Source organism: Sitophilus oryzae, unplaced genomic scaffold, assembly GCF_002938485.1.
Source record: "Sitophilus oryzae breed Bouriz unplaced genomic scaffold, Soryzae_2.0 scaffold_122_pilon_pilon, whole genome shotgun sequence".
NCBI lineage: Eukaryota > Metazoa > Arthropoda > Insecta > Coleoptera > Curculionidae > Sitophilus > Sitophilus oryzae.
Window position 1 is genome coordinate 87,003 of NW_022145871.1, and position 24,428 is coordinate 111,430.

Here is a 24,428-nt window from a genome sequence, read left to right on the forward strand (position 1 = left end):
TCGCAAAAAGTTGAAAACACTTTAACTTTCCCGCCCCCCAAATTTTAAATCTTGCGAATCGCCGAAATCTTAAAATTTCTGACAGCGCCGCATGATCATTAAAATTGGACCAATGAGAGCAGTTTCGCAAAATCGCAATTCGCGATTCGCGTCTATATGAAACAAGCTTAACGGCGTAATGACCTTGAATAGATTTCCAGTAATTCTATTGGCTGAAATATTCATCTGTCAGAAATTTTATCTGTCAAATTCATCTGTCAAAAATATCAGCCAATAGAATTGCTGGAAATCTATTCAAGGTCATTACGCCGTTACGCCGATACGCCGTTTTTAGGATAGTGTGGCTGCACCCTGATTTGACGTTTGACATGTGGCAACGAACATGCAATGAAAAATATTTTGTCTGATAGAGTTTATTTAAATAATAATAATTAAAAACAAATTGAAACTATACAAGGTTGTAAAATAAAATTTCTGTAGGATAAAATTGTATAGGGTAAGTTTACAAGCGATTTTCTATACATTCACGGAATTGCAAGCGCAAGGTCGTTGACAATCTTCACATTTTATCTCCCTGATTTTAGTGGTGTGAATTTTAAACTGAATTTCTACATTTATGCATTTATTTATGTAAAAAATCCCGTCGGGATCAAGGATCTCTTTGTAATCTCCTATAATAACACCGATACTTTTCGCTAATGACAATTTCTCTTTATCCACTTTTTTAGTTTTTTTCAGTATCATGTTTGAAGCGTTAACACCAATCACATTAAATATTGCTGATATGACACAGTACTCTATGGGATTTGAATCTAGAACTGAGAAGTTGTTTCAAAACAGACTACTCTATAGGTCTTATGTTTACCTGTGTTATGCCACTGCATGTATATTCCAAATTTTATCATTTTATCAATCAGACTCTTTTTTATTTTAATATATACTTTCCATATTATGCCTCTAAAGTAAAATGTAGAAGGATACTCAAATTTTTCAGGATCTCCAGACACCATAATATTGTAAAATGGACATTTCAACAAGTAAGAATCCAAAAATGGATCTAATAGCAAAGGTTAATAGCCATATCAACAATTTAAATTTGAAGTTTTTTGTTTATTACCTATAACAGTTACAGTTGTTGTGTCTGACAATTGTAAATAAGGCTTTGTTTCTACAATAAATTTACATACAACCATACTTTGTGATAAATTAAGATCCTGAATATTAATTTTGACTGTATCTCCCAGTATAAGTTCCATAACAGAACAATAATTCTTAGGGGATTCATATTTGAGTTCATTATTTACTGAATAAATTCTGTAAAAGGTACGAATGTAAAGTGTGTATAGGTATTACCAAAGAATATCTGAATACCCTAGAAGTCTCGTCTGGCATCAAAATCTGACCTGTCGATGGGGCCTCGCTTTGGCGAGCGAGGCCCCAACTTCGTGGAGCCTCGCTATTTTGCTCGGAATTGAACGAATAGACGCGCGGCGTTGCCTTGTTTTGTGTGTACTTTCTTGAATAGTTTTAAATTATAGTTTTAAATTTTATCTATTGCTATAATCAGTCTTTCCGTTCTCCGCACTCCGCAGTTTACATATAATAAATATTATCTTATATAATTCCCGTGTTACAGTTTTGGTTACCGTACTCCTCCGAAACGGCTTAATCGATTTTGATGAAATTTTATATGTATATTCAGTAGGTCTGAGAATAGGTAGTTATATATTTTTTATACCCTTAAATGATAAGGGTAGTCCACCCCCATTTTTTTATTTTGTGAAAAAACAATATTTTAATTTTTTTTATTTGGCATTAAAAAATACAAACAACACTAAATTTTCACCGTTCTACTTTCATCCCCTTTTTTTAATAGGGGTTGTTTTTTTAATTTTTTGTTACCATCTCCGAAACGGCTTAACCGATTTTGATAAAATTTTATATGTATATTCAGTACGTCTAAGAATAAGTTGTTATCTATTTTTATACCCTTAACTGATAAGGGTAGCCGAGAGGGTAACCCACTCTCATTTTTTTAGTTTTTGAAAAGAAAAAAATGTTTTTTATTTTTTTATTTGGCGTTAAGAAATACAAACAACCCTAAATTTTCACCGTTCTGCTATCATCCCCTATTTTTAATAGGGGTTGTTTTTTATTTTTTTTTGTTGCCATCTCCGAAACGGCTTAGCCGATTTTGATGAAATTTTATAAGTATATTGAGTAGGTCTGAAAACAGGTTGTTATATATTTTTATACCCTTAAGTGATAAGGGTAGCCCACCCCCATTTTTTATTTTAAAAAAAATATTTTTTATTTTTTATTTGGCATTAAAAAATAGAAACAACCCTAAGTTTTCACCGTTCTACCATCATCCCCTATTTTTTTAATAGGGGATGTTTTTTTAATTTTTTGTTACCATCTCCGAAACGGCTTGATCGATTTTGATGAAATTTTATATGTATATTCAGTAGGTCTGAGAATACGTTGTTATCTGTTTTATACCCTTAAGTGATAAGGGTAGCCCACCCCATTTTTTTATTTTTTGAAAAAAAAATATTTTAATTTTTTATTTGTCATTAAAAATACAAACAACCCTAAATTTTCACGGTTCTACCATCATCCCCTATTTTTTTAACAGGGGTTGTTTTTAAGATTTTTGTTACCATCTCCGAAACGGCTTAACCGATTTTGATAAAATTTTATATGTATATTCAGTACGTCTAAGAATAGGTTGTTATCTATTCTTATACCCTTAAGTGATAAGGGTAGCCGAGAGGGTAGCCCACCCTCATTTTTTATTTTGAAAAAAAAAAAAAAAATTTTTTATTTGGCTTTAAAAAATACAAACAACTCTAAATTTTCACCGTTTTACCATCATCCCCTATTTTCTAATAGGGGTTGTTTTTTTGATACCATCTCCGAAACGGCTTGGCCGATTTTGATGAAATTTTATAAGTATATTGAGTAGGTCTGAAAATAGGTTGTTATATATTTTTTATACCCTTAATTGATAAGGGTAGCCCACCCTCATTTTTTATTTTTGGAAAAAAAAATATTTTTTTTTATTTGGCCTTAAAAAATACAAACAACTCTAAATTTTCACCGTTCTACCATCATCCCCTATTTTTTAATAGGGGTTGTTTTTTGATACCATCTCCGAAACGGCTTGGCCGATTTTGATGACATTTTATTATGTATATTGTGTAGGTCTGAAAATAGTTTGTTATCTATTTTTATACCCTTAAGTGGTAAGGGTAGCCCACCCCATTTTTTATTTTTGAAAAAAAAATTATTTTAATTTTTTTTATTTGACATTAAAAAATACAAACAACCCTAAATTTTCACCGTTCTACCATCATCTCCTATTTTTTAATAGGGGTTGTTTTTTTTTAAGTTTTTTGTTACCATCTCCGATTGACCGATTTTGATAAAATTTTATATGTATGTATATTCAGTACGTCTAAGAATAGGTTGTTATCTATTCTTATACCTTTAAGTGATAAGGGTAGCCGAGAGGGTAGCCTACCCTCATTTTTTTTTATTTTTGAAAAAAAAATATTTTTTTTATTTGGCCTTAAAAAAATACAAACAACTCTAAATTTTCACCGTTCTACCATCATCCCCTATTTTTTAATAGGGGTTGTTTTTAAAGATTCTTGTTACCATTTCCAAAACGGTTTTGCCGATTTTGATGAAATTTTATTATGTATATTGAGTAGGTCTGAAAATAGTTTGTTATCTATTTTTATACCCTTAAGTGATAAGGGTAGCCCATTCCATTTTTTATATTTTGAAAAAATATATATTTTTTTTTTTATTTTGCATTAAAAAATACAAAGAACCCAAAATTTTCACCGTTCTACCATCATCCCCTATTTTTTAATAGGGTTGTTTTTAATTTTTTGTTACCATCTGTGAAACGGCTTTTTACCGATTTTGATAAAATTTTATATGTATATTCAGTACGTCTAAGAATAGGTTGTTATCTATTTTTATACCCTTATGTGGTAAGGGTAGCCCACCCTCATTTTTTATTTTTTGAAAAGAAAAAATGTTTTTATTTTTTAGTTGGCATTAATAAATACAAATAACCCTAAATTTTCACTGTTCCACCATCATCCCCTATATTTTAATAGGGGTTGTTATTTTAAATTTTTGTTACCATCTCCGAAACGGCTAGACCGATTTTGATAAAATTTTATATGTATATTCAGTAGGTCTGGTTTGGTTTGGTTTGGTCACAACCTATTCCTAGGTTGTTATCTATTTTTTATACCCCTAAGTGATAAGAGTGGCCCACCCCAACTTTTTTTTATTTTTTAGACAAATTTTTTATTTTAATTGTTTTATAGGGAGTGCTTATTTTTTGGGGGTGCATGTCCAAAATTTTCTTCTGGGTACACACTTTCATCACTTAAGGGACCTCTGTACAAAATTGCATACTCCTAGTCCTAGAACGGATTTTACATAAAAATTATACAAATTTTTACCCTTAGTTTTACCCCTTAAGGAATGAATTCCAAAATCGCTCTAATTATTCAATTACGCTACATAATAAACCTCTGTGCAAATCATCATATATAATCATCATCATATTCCTTGAACAGAATTTATTGTTCCAGAACGTTCAACCCTTCATTTCACACCCTTAGAGGGCGAATTTCCAAAAATTGCTTCTTAGTGCTAAATTACGTTACATAAGGAACGTCTGCAAAATTCATACTTCTACAACCGATTTTAACAAATTTATTGTACAAATTTTCATCCCTTATTTTTCAGGGGATGCATGCCTAAAATTCGCTTCTAGGTACTCACTTTCATCATTTAAGGGACCTCTGAACAGAATTTCATACTCCTAGTCCTAGAACGGATTTTACATAAAAAATTATACAAATTTTCACCCCTAGTTTTACCCCCTTAAGGAATGAATTCCAAAAATCACTCTAATTATTCAATTACGCTACATAAGGAACCTCTGTGCAAATTCTCATATTCCTTGAACAGAATTTATTGTTCCAGAACGTTCAACCCCTCATTTCACACCCTTAGAGGGCGAATTTCCAAAAATTGCTTCTTAGTGCTAAATTACGTTACATAAGGAACGTCTGCAAAATTCATACTTCTAAAACCGATTTTAACAAATTTTGTACAAATTTTCATCCCTTATTTTTAGGGGATGCATGCCTAAAATTTGCTTCTAGGTACTCACTTTCATCATTTAAGGGACCTCTGAACAGAATTTCATACTCCTAGTCCTAGAACGGATTTTACATAAAAAATTATACAAATTTTCACCCCTAGTTTTACCCCTTAAGGAATGAATTCCAAAAATCACTCTAATTATTCAATTACGCTACATAAGGAACCTCTGTGCAAATTCTCATATTCCTTGAACAGAATTTATTGTCCCAGAACGTTCAACCCCTCATTTCACACCCTTAGAGGGCGAATTTCCAAAAATTGCTTCTTAATGCTAAATTACGTTACATAAGGAACGTCTGCAAAATTCATACTTCTAAAACCGATTTTAACCTTTTGTACAAATTTTCATCCCTTATTTCTAAGGGATGAATGTCAAAAATTAGCTTCTAGGTACTCACTTTCGTCACTTAAGGAAACTCTGTACAAAATTTCATACTCCTAGAACTAACACTTTTTGTACAAAATTTCACCCCCCAGTTTCACTACCCTTAGGCTATACATTTCCAAAAATCGCTTATCAATGTTTATATATTATTAAGCTTTTATCTAATTACACCCCCTTATGGGTCGAATTTTAAAAAATTACTTAGTAGTGCTCATCTTAGAGAACGAATTAATATTCTCCGTATTTACTCCAGTTTCCTAATTCTAGCACAGATAACACATAATCATACTAGTTAATTTTTTATTGGAATAGAAGTAATTTTTATTAGAAGGTACAAAAAATTAAAAATCTAAAATTTTATTTTCATAGCTACGTTTTTTTTTCATAGCCTTAGGATGCCTCATGTACTATCGAATATACGAAATATATAATCAATACATATTTCTTTAAATATCGAGGAATAAAATATGTTTGGCAACACCGTACGAAATATCGCCGCGCGTAGTCCTCAAAATTTAAAATATTAGCATTTTCAGGCTTCGATTATGTTCAAAAGCGCCACCGTATGACAAATCACTAAAGCTTCCACACGAGAGTTCTTAAAACTATAATATTCTTTGGTATTACCATTACATACAGATACCCAGCTGGTCATCCATTTTATGTGGTCTGGATTTTAATGAGTGTGACAGAGAATAATATAAATGACTGGTTGACAGACAGAGAGAAAATCAAAAGCGGCATACAGTGTTGCCGTTTTTTTACGTTGGTAGGAAAATGATGTGTAGAAAAATATAAGCTATTTTAAAAATTTTCATGTATAGTACTGAAATGATGATAATATATCTAAACTAAATATATTACAGCTGTAGTAAAATAAGTAACTAATAGTGAAAAATAAAGTTCCAACCCTAGATGCAATATTTTTCGTAAACGCGTACTTGTGCAGTTTGAAATTTTGATGCAAAATCCGGCAATACCGCATAGATGTGTCGATCCAATTTTTATCTCCTTTAATACATTTGATTTTCCCGAAAATTTTCCATTAAGCTGTCTACATCACTGTCTTACACGTTAAAATCCAGACCGCACAGTTTCGATGACCATATCGGTATAGTGTTCTACATACTTAACTTGATACTTTACTTCTCCTTTAAATAATTTTCCTACATATATTAAATCTATCTGCAGTTCAGTATTTTCAGCATCGTAACTGCCCTTTATAAAGAATAATTTTCTAAACCTTGAATGGAAATAACAGATGGTTGAGGTACAGCTGTTCACATCAAGCACAAATTCCAAATTTTCTAGATATTCTAATTTATGGTATTCTTTACAGTGAATATCGAGTAAATAGGCTGTAAAATACATAATACAGTTGATTTATTGCACAGGATATACAGGGTGGCCTAAAAAGCTCCAAATTAGGTTCTATTTCAGATTTTCACTCCAAATATTATGACATGATGGTATTTTTGACATAGGTCACCCTGTATGTTTTTTGTGGACTGATTACCAGGCCCTTTAAAGTTGCAACACAAAAAACAATCATACTGTCCTTCAAGACATATATTTTCATGATCTAACATTTTATCTATTGTATGTGATTCCTCACAGCCTTCGTAACTGTTCACACATGGAAATAAGGTGTTCTTTAAAACCATTTCGTATAATTTAGACTCAACGCCATTGTTGTTGTCCTTTGAACATCGTCCTAATTATTATTTCTTTAATAATTATACATATATAAACACTAATTTTGTAAGCTTACCGCATTTAATTAGTCCGTTTGGATACACTTTTATCGGTTTAACCGATAGAAATTTTTTACATTCCCGGCATCTTTTTATTTTATCGAATATATTTTCGTTTATTTTCATAATTAATATTGTTGGTACTTGAGCGACTATACAAAAACTGAAATATATAAAAATCGGCTATATTTGTATATAAATGCCACAAAGTATCTAACGTTTTTAAAAAAAATCAATTCGGAAATAGGTATGCTAGTAAAAAATTGTATCTAGAATAAAGGTACATTCTTGTTTACTTGATTTACAATATGGTTTGGGAGAAAAACATGGGAATTTTGTTTGAAGTGCAAACCTAAAGCTCTGCCTAAAGTATGTACTATGTACTAGGATATATTTCAGGAAAATATTTTAACTTCTATAGGGTGGCTCAAAAAAGTGTGAGTGGATCGGGATGATTTTTTTTAAATGTAACACCCTGTACATTATTGCTTTTTTGGCTTCCTTTTGATCACCTTACATGATCCTAAAATATTAGTAAATATATTTGATAGTTTCAGACAGAGATATTAATAAATAAATAAAAAATAGCAGCCTTTTTTAAAAATAAGGCATTGAAAATACAAGACCTGCTGAAATCAAAACTATATTAGGTATTTACTTTACGAGCCCTAACAACTATATGTTGGGACAAGGTCATATTTTGGAATTATTGCCCTGGTTTTTCAAAATAACTGAAAAATATATGTTTAATTTTTTAAATATAAACATCGCCATATATCCTAAACAACTTGACAATATTTTTATGAATTTGTAAATCAATCCATATTTACAGTAGCGGATTTTGTTCATAAAAGGACAAATTTGCTGACAACTAAATGTTGGGACAAGTATTTTTAAATAATTAATATCATCATAGACGGCTTTGCTATAAACGTCACAAATGTCGCAAACTGTTTACTTCAGCATTGACAGCTTGTAAGTGACTCGATACTTTGAGTAGTGAGATTTACTGTAAGTAATTTTAATTTTTTTAATTTTCAATTTTGTTAATTATTTAATTCAAAGTAATGGTCCGTGGAAAAGCTACAAATCAAAAACTACGCGAAATTATCGTTCATCAATACAGTACGGGAAAAACAATTCGAAAAATTTCTGATGATTTAAGTACTCCAAAAACCACGGTCTTTAATATAATAAAAAAAATACGGCGAATCTGCCAATGTAGACGTTAGAGGTAAAAGTTCGGGAAGGCCAAAAGTTTGTATCTCAAAGAGATTTACGAAATTTAGTAAAAATTTGCAAGTCTGCGAGAAGTACTCTTCGCGAATTAACAGTTAAATGGAATACTGAACTGGTTTAAATATATCAAGAGAATGTTGCCGAAAATATATCCATAAATGCGGTCTGGGGTTTTACAAGGTAAACTTTATTTTGTGTGGATAATCAATTACCTGAAGATTATTGATACAAATTCTTATTTAGGCCAATGAAAAACCGCTACTGACAGAAATTCAGAAGAAAAATCGCTACAATTTGGCAAAATCTAATTTTTTGTTGCACATGTTTGCGTTGGAGATCATCGAAAACGAATAATACGAAATAAAGCAGAAGCCTTTCATAAAGATTGCTTAAAGAGGGTTGTTAAATTTCCTAAGGGGATTATGGTTTGGGGTTGCATGTCAGCAAGAGGTTTGGGCAAATTAAATTTTATACATGGCACTGTTAACGCCCAAAAATATCAACATATACTTGGGACCTCACTTTTGCCTAGTGCTCAAGAATTGTTTCCAAACGAAAACTCTATTTTCCAACAAGATGGAGCATTGTGCCATTCAGCAAAATTAACTAAAAATTGGTTCAGTAATAATAATATAAAAGTTCTATCCCATCCTGCAAGTAGTCCGGACCTCAATGTTATAGAAACTGTGTGGCATAAAATGAAGCAATATTTAAGGAACCACCCTCAACGGACAATTTTTGATTGGTGGGCAAAACTGCAGGAAATTTGGGATAATTTTTCTCCTCAAATGTGCCAATCTTTGGTAAATATAATGCCATTAAGAGTTCAGGCAGTTGTTAAGGCGAAAGGTGATGTAACTCCGTATTAAACAAATTTCTTGTTGTGCTGTTCCAATATATAGTTGTCAGCAAATTTGGCTTGATTTTGACAAAATAAGCTATTATCAAAAGTGATTTGTTTGCAAAGTTATAAAAATGTAGTAAAATTGTCTAGATCATATTGTAATGTTTGAATTTAGAATAATAAACAAAATAAATTGAGTCGTTTTAACAAATTACTATTTTTTGTTGCAAAAAAGACCTTGTCCCAACATATAGTTGTTAGGGCTCGTAGATAGTCTATACTTAACTTTGCTATAAATATCGTAACCTTAAATCAAATAGGGTGTTCAAAATTCTACGCCAAACTTTCTAAAATATAAAATAATTTTTCGTTTTTTTTTTTAATTGAACACCCTGTGTATTATTTTTTCAATGGACGGAAAATTAAAAAATTAACCTTTTTCTATATCTTATGTAGGTATTTCAAAATTTTTAATTATTTCGCAGATACACGCATTATTATTTCATATGCCTGTAAAATATCAACTGTAAAATACGAGCGAAAAATCATTCCTTAATAAAAATTTACAGTGGTAGCCAAACCAAACCTCCCACCTACCGTGATGTAAAACACATTTACCAAAAAAATGTCACAGAAAATACCCAAAGGGGCAATGTGTTGAGGTTAGGTTAGATAGGTATACGGATCACATCAATTATGGGTGTGTACAAAACAACCCTGTGCACTCTTCTTCATATCTCTTACTCTCTTACGGTTTCCGGGATCCCAATGGTGGTCATTGAATTTGGAACACCCTGTACAATGATTTCGTTGTTATCCTGAATATCGATATTATTTTTTAAATGTCGATATTTTTGTACATCCATACGCTGATATCTTGGCAACCGCTCACGGCCTCTGTCGACTCATCGATGTATTTTTGTTTGCTTGTTTGCTAATCTCCGTTTCATATGATTTGCATCGAATTTTCTCAGTTCCGAAATTTTTGCGAAACCACCATCATCAGGCTCACGGCCTTTTCGACCGATTATTTTGTAAGAATAATCGAACTTATCGAAGTTCGGCCTTTCAAAACAAAGAAAACACTTCAAACGAGCCAGCTGATTATGATGCTAAAAATAAATCGACGTGATTTTATCCTTAGAATATTCTGACTTGAGGAAAAGAAGTTTCGAAGATAGAAAATGGCAGAAAGATTTCGCGACAGTACTTCTTTTTACTATGGGGGCCCTAGAAGGGCCTCGCAGAGCGACGATCAATCGTTGGGACCTAGAAAAACGCTGCTGGTGCTAGTGGTGGTAGCGGGGTGTTTCGCAGTGTTATGGCCTAAGGTTTTCTACCCCATGTTGGTAAACAGTACCAGTGGTCAAATAAAGCCCGGACCGGTGGATAAGATTTCAGGTAAGCACGTTTTTTTACACAAACAAATTACATAATTTACTTGTCACAGTATAAGTGCTGTTTCACATGGAGCGGACCGTTCGCGCGGATCATCCGTCCGGACCGTCCGTTGGTTGAACAAGTACCATGACCATGAGTTAATATGAATAATTTCACATTGGTGTGTTGGTTGATTCCGACGGCCGACGGCGATCTATCGAGCCCTTGCTTCGACGAATCATCCGCGCGGAGATGTGCTATACATATGTAAAAGCGTTTTACATGGTCAGATTGACAACACAGTAGGTAAAAGTACTCCGTCGTACCATAAAAGTATATACGATGGACCGCGCGGACGGTCCGCTCTATGTGAAACAGCACTAAGAACATTTTTTGGGAATTTAATTTAATTTTTTGTGTTTGAATTCGTACTATTTTCAAGTGTAGCAAGAAATAAACATTTTGTTTAAATCTATATAGGATGTTGTGATGTAATATCAGAAATAGACCTGGACACTATCAAGATAATGTCTGAATTATGCGGTACTATAATAGAGCCGCATAGTTCTAAAACTCCATCTCCGAAAGAAATAGTCACACAGTGTAGAACTGCCGTCCTAGAGACTTGTGGTATCGATATATCGGCAGTTTTGCAAGAAAGAGTATCTCTAGGGCACTCTGTAAAGCAAATTTTGGACGAAGTGAGGACACTGAATGGATCTCTATGTTTAAAGTACAACTTTGGAGTGTCCCCATGGAGTTTGGGTGTGCCACACAGAGTTCACGTCAATATAGATCCAGGCAAGAGTTCTTTCAGTGTCTTGGCACTAACTTTTGACGTGACTAATCTTAAAATAACAAAGTAATCTGCAGAGTAACCAAGTGTTCCAAAACCGGTTTTTTACTACCTAACACTTTTTTTAATCAACTAAAATTTTTTAACACTAACGACTCTTATAACCAGTAACGAAATAATTATTTTGTTTCAATATTTTTTCTCATTTGTTCAGCTATCAGACAAGAACGCCCCACCCATATTAGACCAGAAATGGTTCATCCGGCGTTCAAGGAACGCGGAAGAGCAATCCCGCAACCGGAAGTGACATCATCACGTCGTCCTGGACCTCCACCAAGGATCGTAGAAGGCAGGGTAAGTGAAACATGACAGATCACGTTAAGGAGTCTTAATTTATTCTAAATTTTAGAAGTACAAAAATTGACCCTAATCAATATTTTAAATATTTTGATTATACCAAATAGAATAGAACATGTAAACAAATAAAATATCCTATCTGTATATCTATTTGTTACCATAAATATCGTGGAGTTATTTTTAGAATTTATAGGTTCCAAATGGAAAAATTAACTACTATTGGGTCATGTCCAATTTATATTTATATTTTCGCAACGGAATGTACCACTATTTACCTCGAGTTTTATTATAATTATTATTATCTACAGACATCCTAAAATATATCTACTTACATATTTATAAGTTATTCCTTTGGACTCTTATTTTATATACACCAAGAAGAAAATATATTATTTAATTGAAATTGCATCTTAATTCCAGGACTTATAGACATAAACCATATTTGATACACAGAATTATATTGCAAATTAACATACTGAGTGATCACGCATACGGAAAGGATACCGAAAACTGAAAGATTTAGAAACAATATTTTTCATAGGTGCAGGCAATGTGTATAATTTAAAATTGTTTTGAAATGTACAGAGTGTTTCAGAACTAAGATCCATACCAAAGTTATATTTTTTCTTATGGAACACCCGGTATTTTATTTAATTTTTGGATTCTAAACATAAAATACATAAAATAAAACACTTATTATAAAGGTTTAATATGTTTAAAAGCTTTGATTTTTGAGATATTTAAATATGCATGCTATAATAAAAAAGTTTGTCCATAAACTAATGTCGATTTTGAAAATGGCTACTAACTGTCACTAGAAAATTGTCAGTATATTGTATACATTTAAGAAAGCAATCAATTTTTTTAGTAAAGTTTATTTTTCTACCTTTAAACACAGCACAAGAATTAATTCTGAAAGGTAATGTGCAGGGTGTTGACAAACTTTTTTGTTATAGCATGCATATTTAAATATCTCAAAAACCAAAGCTTTTAAACATATTAAACCCATATAATAAAGGCCATAGTTGATGTCCAAAGATCCAAAAATGAAATAAAATACCGGCTGTTCCATAAGAAAAAATATAACTTTTGTATGGAGCTTAGTTCTGACACACCCTGTACATTTCAAAATAATTTGAAGTTATGCACATACGGTAATCGCAAAACAATTTCCGATGCGTGATCAACTTTGAGTGACAAGCGATGGCGACAGCGCTGCCAGATTGTGATGGATTTATGGAATAAATCTTAATGTAAAGTTGGGAAACAATATATTTATTACATCATGTTTTAAAGATTTTTACGTTTTCTTTTTAATTTAAAAATTAATATTTTAATAATTAATTTAATTTATTTGTTTTGTAGCTTATTTTATTACATATTGGTAAAAACTAGTCCAGTATGAAGCTTATTCTAAGCGTTATTATGGGTTATTTATTCACTTATTTATTGATGTACAACTTACAACATCGCAAGCGGTAATAACAATTAAGAGGGTGCCATTAATGCACAAACTAATAATCACAGAATTTACTAAAAACTGACGTAGAAATAACTTTGAAAGTGGTATAACGTGCTTACCAATCGTCTCTGACTGCAATTAAGGGTAATACATCACCTTTATTTTCACATTCTCGTTCAAAATAGTTTATCAGGGAAGCTACAAGCTCTTTACTTTGACTGTTTAAACCATAGACTTAAAATAAAATATAGACTGAGCATCTCATTCATAAATAGCTGGAACATGCGGTCAGACACTGTCTTGTTATTGTTGTGTTATTGTTTTAGGTTATAACGAGTGCGACACGAGCGATAGATAGGTTGTCTCTGTCGTAACGGTCGTTCCCTGACGACTCTGCCGAGAAACACAACACTGTCTTTCGTTTCTCAAGTACACCTGAACTCTCCGTATCATAGCCGGGTAATTGTTTTATTTTAATGAAGCTATAATTAAATTAAAAATATATCGTATTTAAACTTTTTTATATTTTATTAAGATTTAGGACAGGTTTTTAAATAAAAGTTTAGAAAAAACGTCTTAGAGTCCAAAAAGGATAAAAATAATAAAATACACGTTATAGAAGAAATTTTATAATCGAAATTACGTAATTTTTGAAATTAATAATAAATTATTAATTTTAGTCAAACATTTACAACCCCTAATATTAATCAAAACAGGATCTATTCCACAGATTTAATAGAATCGGCGACAGGGAGAGAAAAAAAAATATGATTGTTGTAATTTTTTTTCTGGTTAAGTGATGTCTTATGTAAATTAGAGAAAACATAAATCTGTTCCATTAAAGCAAGGAAGGTGATAGGAAGTGGATAAAATGAAAACTACATTTATTTAACTCGGTACTGTCTTTATTATACCGGGTGCGTCCCAAAAGTGGCTCATCCCCATAATTTTTTTATATTTTCAAATGAAAAAACAAGATCTAGTATGTTAGTACATGACATAAATTAGGATTGATTGACGCATTCAATTGTTTTTGGTCACTTCCTGTTTCACCGGAAATGACTATAACATTTAATTTTTAAACGGCACCCTTGGTATATTTCTACTTTATTCGATAGAAAATGACACTCTGAATAGAATGACACATCATATGTCAACTTTTGACATTCTCGCATATGGTTTAATTGTAATTGTAACACGCGGTTCATAACGACAATTTGACTCGAAATACCAAGTGTGTGGTATCAATATATTCATAAAAAAATGCTTTTTCCAAATATGCTAATGAGTCCCTTATTCCCTTGTTCCATTTGAAAAAATTGACATATGCATGATTAAAAATACGATTTGTACATCTTTTAACCGGCCTAGACAAGACACGAAACCCATTAGACGATCAAAACTATTTTTCCAAGGCTCCTTGATTAAAACTTAGTGTTTTTAACAACACCATGGCACCCTGGATTGAAATTTAAAATAGGATTTGTTTTTAAGCGACAATGTCAAAAGTTGACATATGATATGTCATTCTATTCAGAGTATCATTTTTTATCGAATAAAGTAACAATATACCGAGGGTGCCTTTAAAAATCAAAGGATGTAATCATTTCGGTGAAACAGGAAGAGACCAAAAACAATTGAATACGTCAATAAATCCTAATTTATGCCATATACCTACTAACATACAAATCTGTTTTTTTTTTATCTGAAAAAATAAAAAAGTTATAGGGGTGAGCTACTTTTGAGAAGACCCGGTATATTAAAAATTCATAATGTAATATCATTTTAAAATTCTTGTATGTTATTTTAGATTCTGAAGATAATTTTAGAATAAACCGGAATATATTTAAAAAAAAAACATTATTAATTATTAACAGGGTTATAATTATGATTTTGTTACAATGTAAGTAAGTAAATAATGTAATGTAAGAGAAAAAATTCAGATTTTACATTTTACTAAAATATTATCTAAATAAGCGCCTTTCTACAACAACGCCACTGACTCCCAATGGGTAAATTGAGAGTTGCCTACCGGTCAAAAGTCGTTTCAAGACTTAAATGGATTATTTAAGTCAAATTTCTTGCAAATTTGGCACTGGCGAACCATATTTTATAGTTCTTGAACAGAAAAAGTCAATAAAATAAACACTTAAGCAGTACAAGCTAAGAAAATGCGTTAATACAGCCGGGGAGATAGCGGCAACAAAGCTTTACCGCACACGTGCGACACGTACTACAAGGTAATAAATGAATGAATAGGTTCCCTCGCCTCTAATCGGTGTTGTCATATTGTAAAGAACTTATCCTTTTTAAACAGTATCCGACTTATAATTTAGTAGTATAAGGACTATTTAATACATCTCTGGAATATTAGTACCTACTTTATTAAACTGTAGTATTAATATCTCAATATATGTGTATAACAAGAAAAAAAATATTGATAATATTAAAGACGTGACAACATAGGCTGGATGAGGAAGGCTCGGTCGACTGTACCCAGAAGTAAACATGTGTACAAAAAATATTGTCTGTCCGCGTTGAGATGTAAATAGTGTAGTCTATATTTTATTTTAAGTCTATGGTTTAAACGCTTCAGCATATTTTCAACACAATTTCAAGAAATGCAATACAAAAACTCGAGAATTTAATTCTTAAAAGAACTGTTTCTGCTTAAAAGTACAATTTAAAAAAAACTATGAAAATAGGCATAAAACGAGAATTTCTCACAAATATTCAACACAACACGGTATTATATAAAATAATGCCTGACATTATGATAATAATTGTCAAATAATAAATGACAACGTTGCTGAGTACAGCGATAATAAAATTTGGTTTAAACTAATTTTTGCAGCTTTAAACTAAATAAAAAATCATTTGCATTTTAAGTAAAATGAAGAGCTGCTCGGTATCTTAAATTATCCAACAAATTTTAAGATTTTAGCCAAAATTTCATTTAGTCATGTTTATAGGCTTTAGTGTCAATTTCGATATAACTGATGAGGTGCATCGGAAAATGTTTTGCGATCACCGTATATTACCTTTCCACATATAACTATAAAATATTTTGTTTCTAAATCTTTTCGTTTTTGTAAAGGTTTTTGTATAATTAACTGAGGCGAATGAGGTGCGTCACCCTGTATATGTATAAAAATCGATATAGGAATATTGATGTTTTAGAACATCTCGTAGAGTTTTTAGTTATAAAGTATCGATATTTTTTTATGTGTCTCGTCTCTAACACGTCTCATACCGGGTGCGTCTCAAAAGTGGCACACCCCTATAACTATTTTATTTTTTCAGATAAAAAATCGAGATTTGGTATGTTAGTATATGACATAAATTAGGATTAATTGACGTATTCAATTGTTTTCGGTTACCTCCGGTTTCACCGGAAATTACTACAACTTTTGATTTTCCTCGGTATTTTGTTACTTTATTCGATAGAAAATGATACTCTGAATAGAATGACATATCATATGTCAACTTTTGACATTTTCACATATGGTTTATTTGAAATTGCAACACGCGACTCATAACGACAATTTGACTCGAAATACCGAGTGTGTGGTATCAAATTATTTGTAAAAAAATCCTTTCTCCAAATATGCTAATGAGCCACCCTCGTTCCATTTGAAAAAATTGAGATTTGATTAAAAATACGATTTCGGCATCTTTTAACTGACCAGGACAAGACACTAAAAACATTACATTTATTAAAACGATCAAATCTATTTTTCCAAGGCTCCTTGATTAAAAATTAGTGTTTTTAACGAGCCATGGCACTCTAGATTGAAATTTAAAATACAATAATGTTTTAAGCGAAAATCTCAAAAGTTGACATATGATATGTCATTCTATTCAGAATGTTATTTTCTATCGAATAAAGTAAAAAAAAAAATACCGAGAGTGTCATTTAAAAATCAAAAGTTGTAGTCATTTCCGGTGAAACAGGAAGTGGCCGAGAAGAATCGAATACCGATAATCAATCCTAATTTATGTCACATACTAACACACCAAATATCGGTTTTTTATCTGAATAAATAAAAATGTTATAGAGATGAGTCACTTTTGAGACACGCCCGGTATATTACCCAAAATAAAAGATATATTTGTACCACTATTCAAAGTAAACCGGTGCCTATGGCTCCAAACAGCGTTACGCAAAAAGTCAATGTTATGATTGCTGAAGGTAATTTTAGCTGAGGAGGATGTTTATCTTTTTTTAATTTTCGAGCTTAAGAAAACAAACTTTAATTACTGCACATCTGTGAGCGAAATTTTTGAAATTATCTCATCAGTAGATCTTTGTCTACCGTCAGTTCACACTCAGATACAGAGCAGTGAGGGATATAAGTAAACATAGAGGCACTCTACATAAAGGCACTCTACACATAAATATCATTGTTATAATCAATTACATTACTATATTTAGGTTAAATGAAACACTAACAACACGGAAGGTTGAAAAGACTCCATATCTAAATATCTTGCCACCTTTGAGCACATTTCTTACAAACATAATATGACACCCTTAGAATAGGGTAAAGGAAGTGTAGGGAGTATTTAAAATATTATGTATGTATTTTTAGCCGGGACCCATACCAGGAATGAGACCAGCCATGGGAGGCGCTGGTCATATAGTTCCACCCTCCAAACAATCCAATAATGGTTTCCTGGGTGTGCTAATGCCAATATACACTGTGGGATTCGTAGTGTTCTTCACATACACCATTATGAAGGTAGGCACAAGTGAGACTTCCAGTTGGCAATAGAATTATAATCGATTCTTTTTAGTTGGTGTTTAAGAAAAAAACAGAGACTTATAGCGGTTCTTCTTTGTATCCTCCTGTGGACACTGACGACCATCAGTTCCAGAAAGAAGTGTTTGAATCCAGCAGAGATTATTATAACAGACCTAATAGAGATAATAGTAAAATTGGTGAGTTTTTGCCTAGATATTATACAGGGTGGATAATAAAAAAATGTGATTTTTTTTATTTTAAATGCTTTATTTTTTCAAGAAGAAAATAAAATTCATAGTTTATATTTATAATGCTGCCTAGGTTGGAGGGAAAGGGATGCAAGTGAGTGTTTTTCCAACCTTATTCGATAAAATACACGTTATTTTACATAATAGTTTATAGTTTAGTCAGGGTTCTCTCTCTCTCATAAAAAATACAAATATAATTTTCTACCCTTTTCATTGTTCTCTATCGGTTAACCATTTGTATTTCTAGTGTCGTGGTTTTTAACCAATTTCAATTTTGTTAATTTAAAACAAAAAATGCATGCCCAAGCGTGCCTGGGGGAGATTTTTATAAAAATATATTTTTTCCTAGAAAAATGAAAGAAGAATCATAACTTGGCATATTTTTTTAACATGGGGACTTATTGTAATAGACCAAATTCGAGGTTTCTGTTGAAGAGAAAAAAATGGCTTTAAAAATTATATGTAGTTTTTTAGTTGTGGGATAGCACACTAGTCATAATAGAATAACACATTCTTTACTAAGCTTAAAATATACAGGGTTTACCTTAAATAAGTGCAAGTATGTTTGCTGGTAGTATATTCAGTGGCGGCTCGTGACCTGGGGGACGTGGGACTGGGTAGGCGACAAATTATAGTTGCGTCTATTTGACTCAAAATTTACATTATATTCTGACTCAGTGCATAAAACCCAATGTCTTTCTTTAAAATTACAGCTCAAAAATATTTAGGACAAAACTAAAATAACAGCATTCAGATATATGTATAGGTATATATGTTTTTTATATCCTTACAATGCTAATTTTTATACAAGTATCTGCTTTGGTAAATAAGGTAGATAAGAATACCATGCAGTTCAACATAGGATTTTATTTTTATTGATTGAGGTAAACTGAAATATATGTATATGGACAATTTTACAAGAAAAATACAGGTTCTCTTATTCATATACACGGTCGGCAACACCTAACCACAGATTAAGTATTATACATGTGTGGCACTTCTTTCAACTTGTTGATAAACGCCGCCGGGACCTCGGACATTTAATAGGGCTATTACGTAGTCGTGGTCGGCCGTAGCTGAAGCGTTAGTGTGTCGATCTGCGGAGCAGAAGGTACTGGGTTCGATCCCCAGCCAGTACGGTTTGGTTTGGTTAGTCATATATTTTAGTCATTTTACGCTTGTCATATTTTAAGTTCTTACAGTACCATTTCAGAGGGTTACTTTATATTAGTGATGGGATAACTCGAGCGAAAATTACTCGATTATTGAAATAACCGACATCGCTCGATTATGAACGAGCGATGCAAGTGACGAGTTACGAGCGACGAACGCAAGCGATCCTAGAATGAAATAAATTGAAATCCGATTTTAATGTGACATACTCGATAAAAAACCGAGCGAATTTTCTACATACACTGCAGGTAGCAAATTTATATACGACGTTATCCGTTGCGTATCTGAGTAACAAAATTTTACGACCTACATCGGCAATGCTTTGAAATAAACTAAATCAAGCGAATTACTCGTCGCTTTTTTACTTTTTATGTACTAAATTGATGCGTCGATCTCTTAATAAAAAAAAATATTGTATAATTGTCTTTCTTTATTCAGTACATCGTATTGTACTGAGCGTATTGCCCGTAACCTTTGTACACACGAAAAATCGACACCCAAGGCCAGAAATGCCGACCCGGCATATCTACCACCTTTGAAATACTTGCACATATTTAAGAGACACCCTGTACAGTAAGGAACACAAGGGAAATTGGTAGAGTTTCCAATTTAAGACATACTTTTTATTAATTTATTTATCACACTAAACATTTTTCAGTGTTTGATACTATCGAAATAAAACCTAAACCGTTTCCTATGCACCTTTTTTTGTTTTTTCTTTTTACGTTTATATTAACATTAAAAAATAATTCTCCAACCACGCGGCTGCGCAGGAGACGACGAACTCGACCAGCTGCGCAACAAGCTCAGAGAACCGCACGCTACACAACCAACTATTTTAGAGTCTTTTTCGATAAATCGCGATAGTGTCACTGTTAATTTAAGTGCTGCCACAATTTCCATCTAGATTTACTACCTTTATACAACTATCAGTAGTAGAATAAATAATAAATAACATAAAATAAGCTCCGTAAAGACTGACAAATCCACAAATTTTCAAATCAAATTCAAATGTGTCAAATAAATCGTCAAACAGAACTGTCAGGGATCCCCACCCTAGAGTGCTTTTATGGTGCTTTTTCCGCCCACCATGCATGAATACATGGATAGCATTATGCTCCTTCCTTAGTCTTCTTATTCAAAGGTGAAACGAATAACTTTGAATTTGACAGTTCCCGCGGGCTTTTCTAGTGTTAATTTTATTAGGCTAGCAGCTTGCGGCCATGCTGACGCAATGCCGTCTCTAATAGAACAGCCTCGGAGCGAGATTTATGACGTCACGCTAGTTAGCTACTACGGATTAATAAATATGTATTAATTAATAAATATATATGTTACTGCAAATGTCCGAAATGCGGCAAAAAACCTAGGATAAGCGCGCTAAACCTAGGATTTACCAAAAACATTAACTAATTAGGTTAGCCTGGTTATTTGGAGGGTGTTAATGCGTTGGTTAGCCTGGTTATTTGGAGGGTGTTAATGCATTGGTTAGGTGGTTATTTGGTGGCGTGGGTTGGTTTTTACTACCACTTGCTTTTGGTAAATTCTAGGTTTTACCGCATTTCGGACATTTACAGTAACATATATATTTAGTATATTTTATATGTAATTTTTTGGATTATATTCGACACTATTTTTTTCATATGACACAACACTGATAAGGGCTATAATATGTTAACCGAAACCAAATGAAAAAAAAAATGAAAAACCAAATGAAAACTTAATCAGCGTTTTTCCCGAACCTAAATCCCAAGAAAATCAAAAATTTTAGAATAATTTTACATATAAAATGACAGCGTTCTTTATTTCATAGCCATCGCTGACGCCTTTTTTTCTATGATATTGTATTATTTGCAAATATAATTTTTCGAACATTGATACTTGCAAAATATACATATAAATTTTGTGAATGTAAATAATAATACATCACTATTAGTAGATGTTGAATGTTTTTTGTTAAATTAGATCGATTTTCAAACCCCCAAATTTAAAATATATTTTGCATTTTGCCCAATATCTTATGTACCTATTTATTATTTGTATATTGTAAAACATTTGCTGCATTTGTATGGTTCATAGTTTATTTGCCAAAGTATTTATTACTATATTATATTTTATTTATTAACTGTATATTATGTATATTTCATGTAAACTATATCGTTTTTAAAATACAAACCAAAAATACGAGGAATAATTAGATTTTCCATGTATTCTACAACATATTTATTAATCCGTAATATCTAATTAGCTTGACGTCATAAATCTCGCTCCGAGGCTGTTCTATTAGAGACGGCATTGGTCTGATATTTAGAAATGTCAAAAGCTGATGACATTTTACTTTTGACAATTATGTCATTTCGAGTTGATTTTTCCAAGAAGAGGAAGAACTGTCACTTGTTTTATTATTTTCCTTTTCTATCTCACGAAAGTAAAAATAGTTACCTATCTGATTCGTTCAGGCACTCAATTTAAAGAATATCAGTAATTTTTTTGATAGAGGGATTTTATATTTGCCATGTTGGTAAAAAATAGCGGTCAAAATTCAAAGTTATTCATTTTATAGACTATAGCAAATATAGGGAATTAAAAGTTCTTGATTAAGATATTACTGATATGTGTAATACAGATTTGGTCAACTGTAGAAGCGTAGTCTAAATTTTAACGTGTAAGAGAGTGAAGGAAAATGCTCAATGAAAAATCAAATGTATTAAAAAAGAAGAAGTCGGGTTGATACATTTCTTCTATACGGTATTGCCGGATTTTGTATCAAAATTTCAAACCGCCCATGTAAGCGTTTACGAAGAATTTTGCATTTAATGTTGGATCTTTAATTTCCAGAATTAATTACTCATTTTACTACAGCTGTAATAGATTCTTCTTTTAACGGTCTCAAAACTACGTTGTGTCGTTGGCAAAACTGTAAAAACATATAATCGTAGTTATTAGTTTAGTAACTCAAGTCAAAATTGACAGCTGTTTTTTTGTTGCTTTAATGGCGTTGAATGCTTCTTTGGCGTGTAGCCTATGACACTGCGTAGTTTTAGAACGAAGGTTTACGCCTTAAAATACGATTTCTAGCACTATTTCTGACTTAATCTGAACAAATCAATGAATATTTATTTCTATGGTATTTGTAAGGGGAGGACAGATATTTTTTCCAATTTTTTAAGCAACTGTCTAACAGAATTGAGCATTATTAAATAGCTTAGATATATTATCTTCGTTTATTATGTTATTTCACGTACGAGCCGGCAACACTGTATGTCGCTTTTTATTTTTTCTCTCTGTCTGTCAACTGGACTTTATTTGAGTTTACTTTAAAAGTAAATTTTAAATACAAATCATATAATGTTAATTTGTATTATAACTGGTAATATTTGGAAATACAGCTACATCGAATTGGAAACGTTAAAATATGTAACATTGAAGAGTTAAATAATTTATTTAAAAATATTCCATTTTGTGACATTAATCTTAACAATATGATATAGTTTTTTATTTGTATATGGGCCAATAAAGGGACACATAGAAGTTTTTAATTTTGTATTTTGTCGATTTTCCGATTAATATGTAATCTACAATTTGTCGTCTTTTTATCGCGCGATCTTAATATCCCAGTAATTATATGCAATAAGTAACTATTATAACAGACTTTTTTTGTCAATATTAGTATGATTTCCAGGCTAAAGCTTATTAAAATTGATATACACAGAAGAAAGACAGACGCTTGATCAAATCAGTACCAAAGACGTGTTATCAACAACAATGAAAAGCGACTCTGCTTATCCAAGTAGGTTATAAGATCTAAGGTTTCAATTGGTCGATTGTCGGATGATGTCATTCTTAAATTTGTCAATATTTACATACCGAAATAGTTTAAAAAATTGTAGTTTGTTATGCTTTTTCAATTTTACATTCTAAACTCCACTGATGTTGTTGCATATCATGTGACAACATCATTAATCGGACTAATAACCACATCATACTCGCAACATTTTTATTTAAAACCGTCTCTTAGAAAAATATATTAAAAATGTAATTAACATTGTTCAAAATGGCGTTTGTTTTTTGAATTATTCCCAGTTGTAAACGCAGTGTCTGCCTTGCTGGAAGAGGTTAATCAGGAACTGGAGTCCAGAAAGCAACAGACTGTGGCGGATACCGTACTAGAACAGGTCTGGCGACTTTCACGTCGTGGCAACGCCGCTTGCGCTTAGACTTATACGAGGACCGATAAAAAAATATACTTATTATTACTTGTTTTTTTTTTATTTAACCACGAATTTATTTTTTATATTACAATCATAGACTTAGAATAAAATATAGACTGAGCATCTCATTCATAAATAGCTGGAAGATGCGGACAGACAACGTCTTGTTATTGTTGTGTTATTGTTTTTGGCTCTAACGAGTGCGACACGAGCGATAGATAGGCTGTCTCCGTCGTAACGGTCGTTTCCTGACGGCTCTGCCGCCCAACGCAACACTGTCTTTTGTTTCTTCAGTGCACCTGCACTCTCCGTATCATAGGCGGATTTTTTTTTTAATTTTAATGAAGCTATAATTCAATTAAAAATATATCGTATTTAAACTTTTTTATATTATTAAGATTTAGGATAAAGAAAATAGTTTAATATAAAGCAAAGTTTAGGACTTAGAAAAAAAATACGTCTTAGAGTCTAAAAACGATAAAAATAATAAAGTACGTGTTATAGAAGAAATTTTAATAATCGAAATTATTTAATTTTTGAAATTGATGATAAATTATTAATTTAATAAAATATTAATTTTAGTCAAACATTTACAACTCTAATATTAATCAAAACAGGATCTATTCTATAGA

At 31.8% G+C, this 24,428-nt stretch overlaps 2 protein-coding genes across 5 annotated transcripts in view; one reads left to right on the plus strand and one right to left on the minus strand.

Moving 5' to 3' along the window:
- Positions 1-358: 358 nt before the first annotated feature.
- Positions 359-24,428, plus strand: part of LOC115874140 (enolase-phosphatase E1) — a 30,015-nt gene continuing 5,945 nt past the window's right edge. The window contains exons 1-7 of one of the 3 annotated variants that reach the window (XM_030889232.1): positions 364-496; positions 10,569-10,825; positions 11,285-11,605; positions 11,815-11,954; positions 18,012-18,161; positions 18,217-18,361; positions 23,669-23,760. In XM_030889232.1, coding sequence (XP_030745092.1) covers positions 10,609-10,825; positions 11,285-11,605; positions 11,815-11,954; positions 18,012-18,161; positions 18,217-18,361; positions 23,669-23,760 — 1,065 coding nt within the window. In that variant the 5' untranslated portion in view covers positions 364-496; positions 10,569-10,608. Of the gene's footprint in view, positions 497-10,281; positions 10,826-11,284; positions 11,606-11,814; positions 11,955-18,011; positions 18,162-18,216; positions 18,362-23,668; positions 23,761-24,428 lie in introns of those variants that run through there. The other 2 variants (XM_030889234.1, XM_030889233.1) reach the window with 2 other exon arrangements.
- LOC115874143 lies at positions 503-7,733 on the minus strand. Of its 2 annotated transcripts, none has more exons than XM_030889236.1 (6): positions 7,359-7,733; positions 7,104-7,301; positions 6,717-6,945; positions 1,118-1,314; positions 866-1,057; positions 503-812 (listed from the first exon to the last, which is right to left on the minus strand). In XM_030889236.1, exons 1-6 carry the CDS (start codon positions 7,465-7,467, stop codon positions 517-519), a joined length of 1,221 nt encoding a protein of 406 aa, XP_030745096.1. In that variant the 5' UTR covers positions 7,468-7,733; the 3' UTR covers positions 503-516. The 2 variants fall into 2 exon arrangements, with proteins under 2 accessions (XP_030745096.1, XP_030745095.1); XM_030889235.1 differs by having other exon boundaries at positions 503-818.

Coding starts and splice junctions, on each gene's coding strand:
- LOC115874143 (XM_030889235.1), bottom strand. CDS start 7,467: ATGAAAATAAACGAAAATATATTCGATAAAATAAAAAGATGCCGGGAA. Junction 6,946..7,103: donor TTGCAACTTTAAAGGGCCTG/GTAATCAGTCCA, acceptor TGTATTTTACAG/CCTATTTACTCGATATTCAC. Junction 1,058..1,117: donor AACAACTGTAACTGTTATAG/GTAATAAACAAA, acceptor CTTTGCTATTAG/ATCCATTTTTGGATTCTTAC.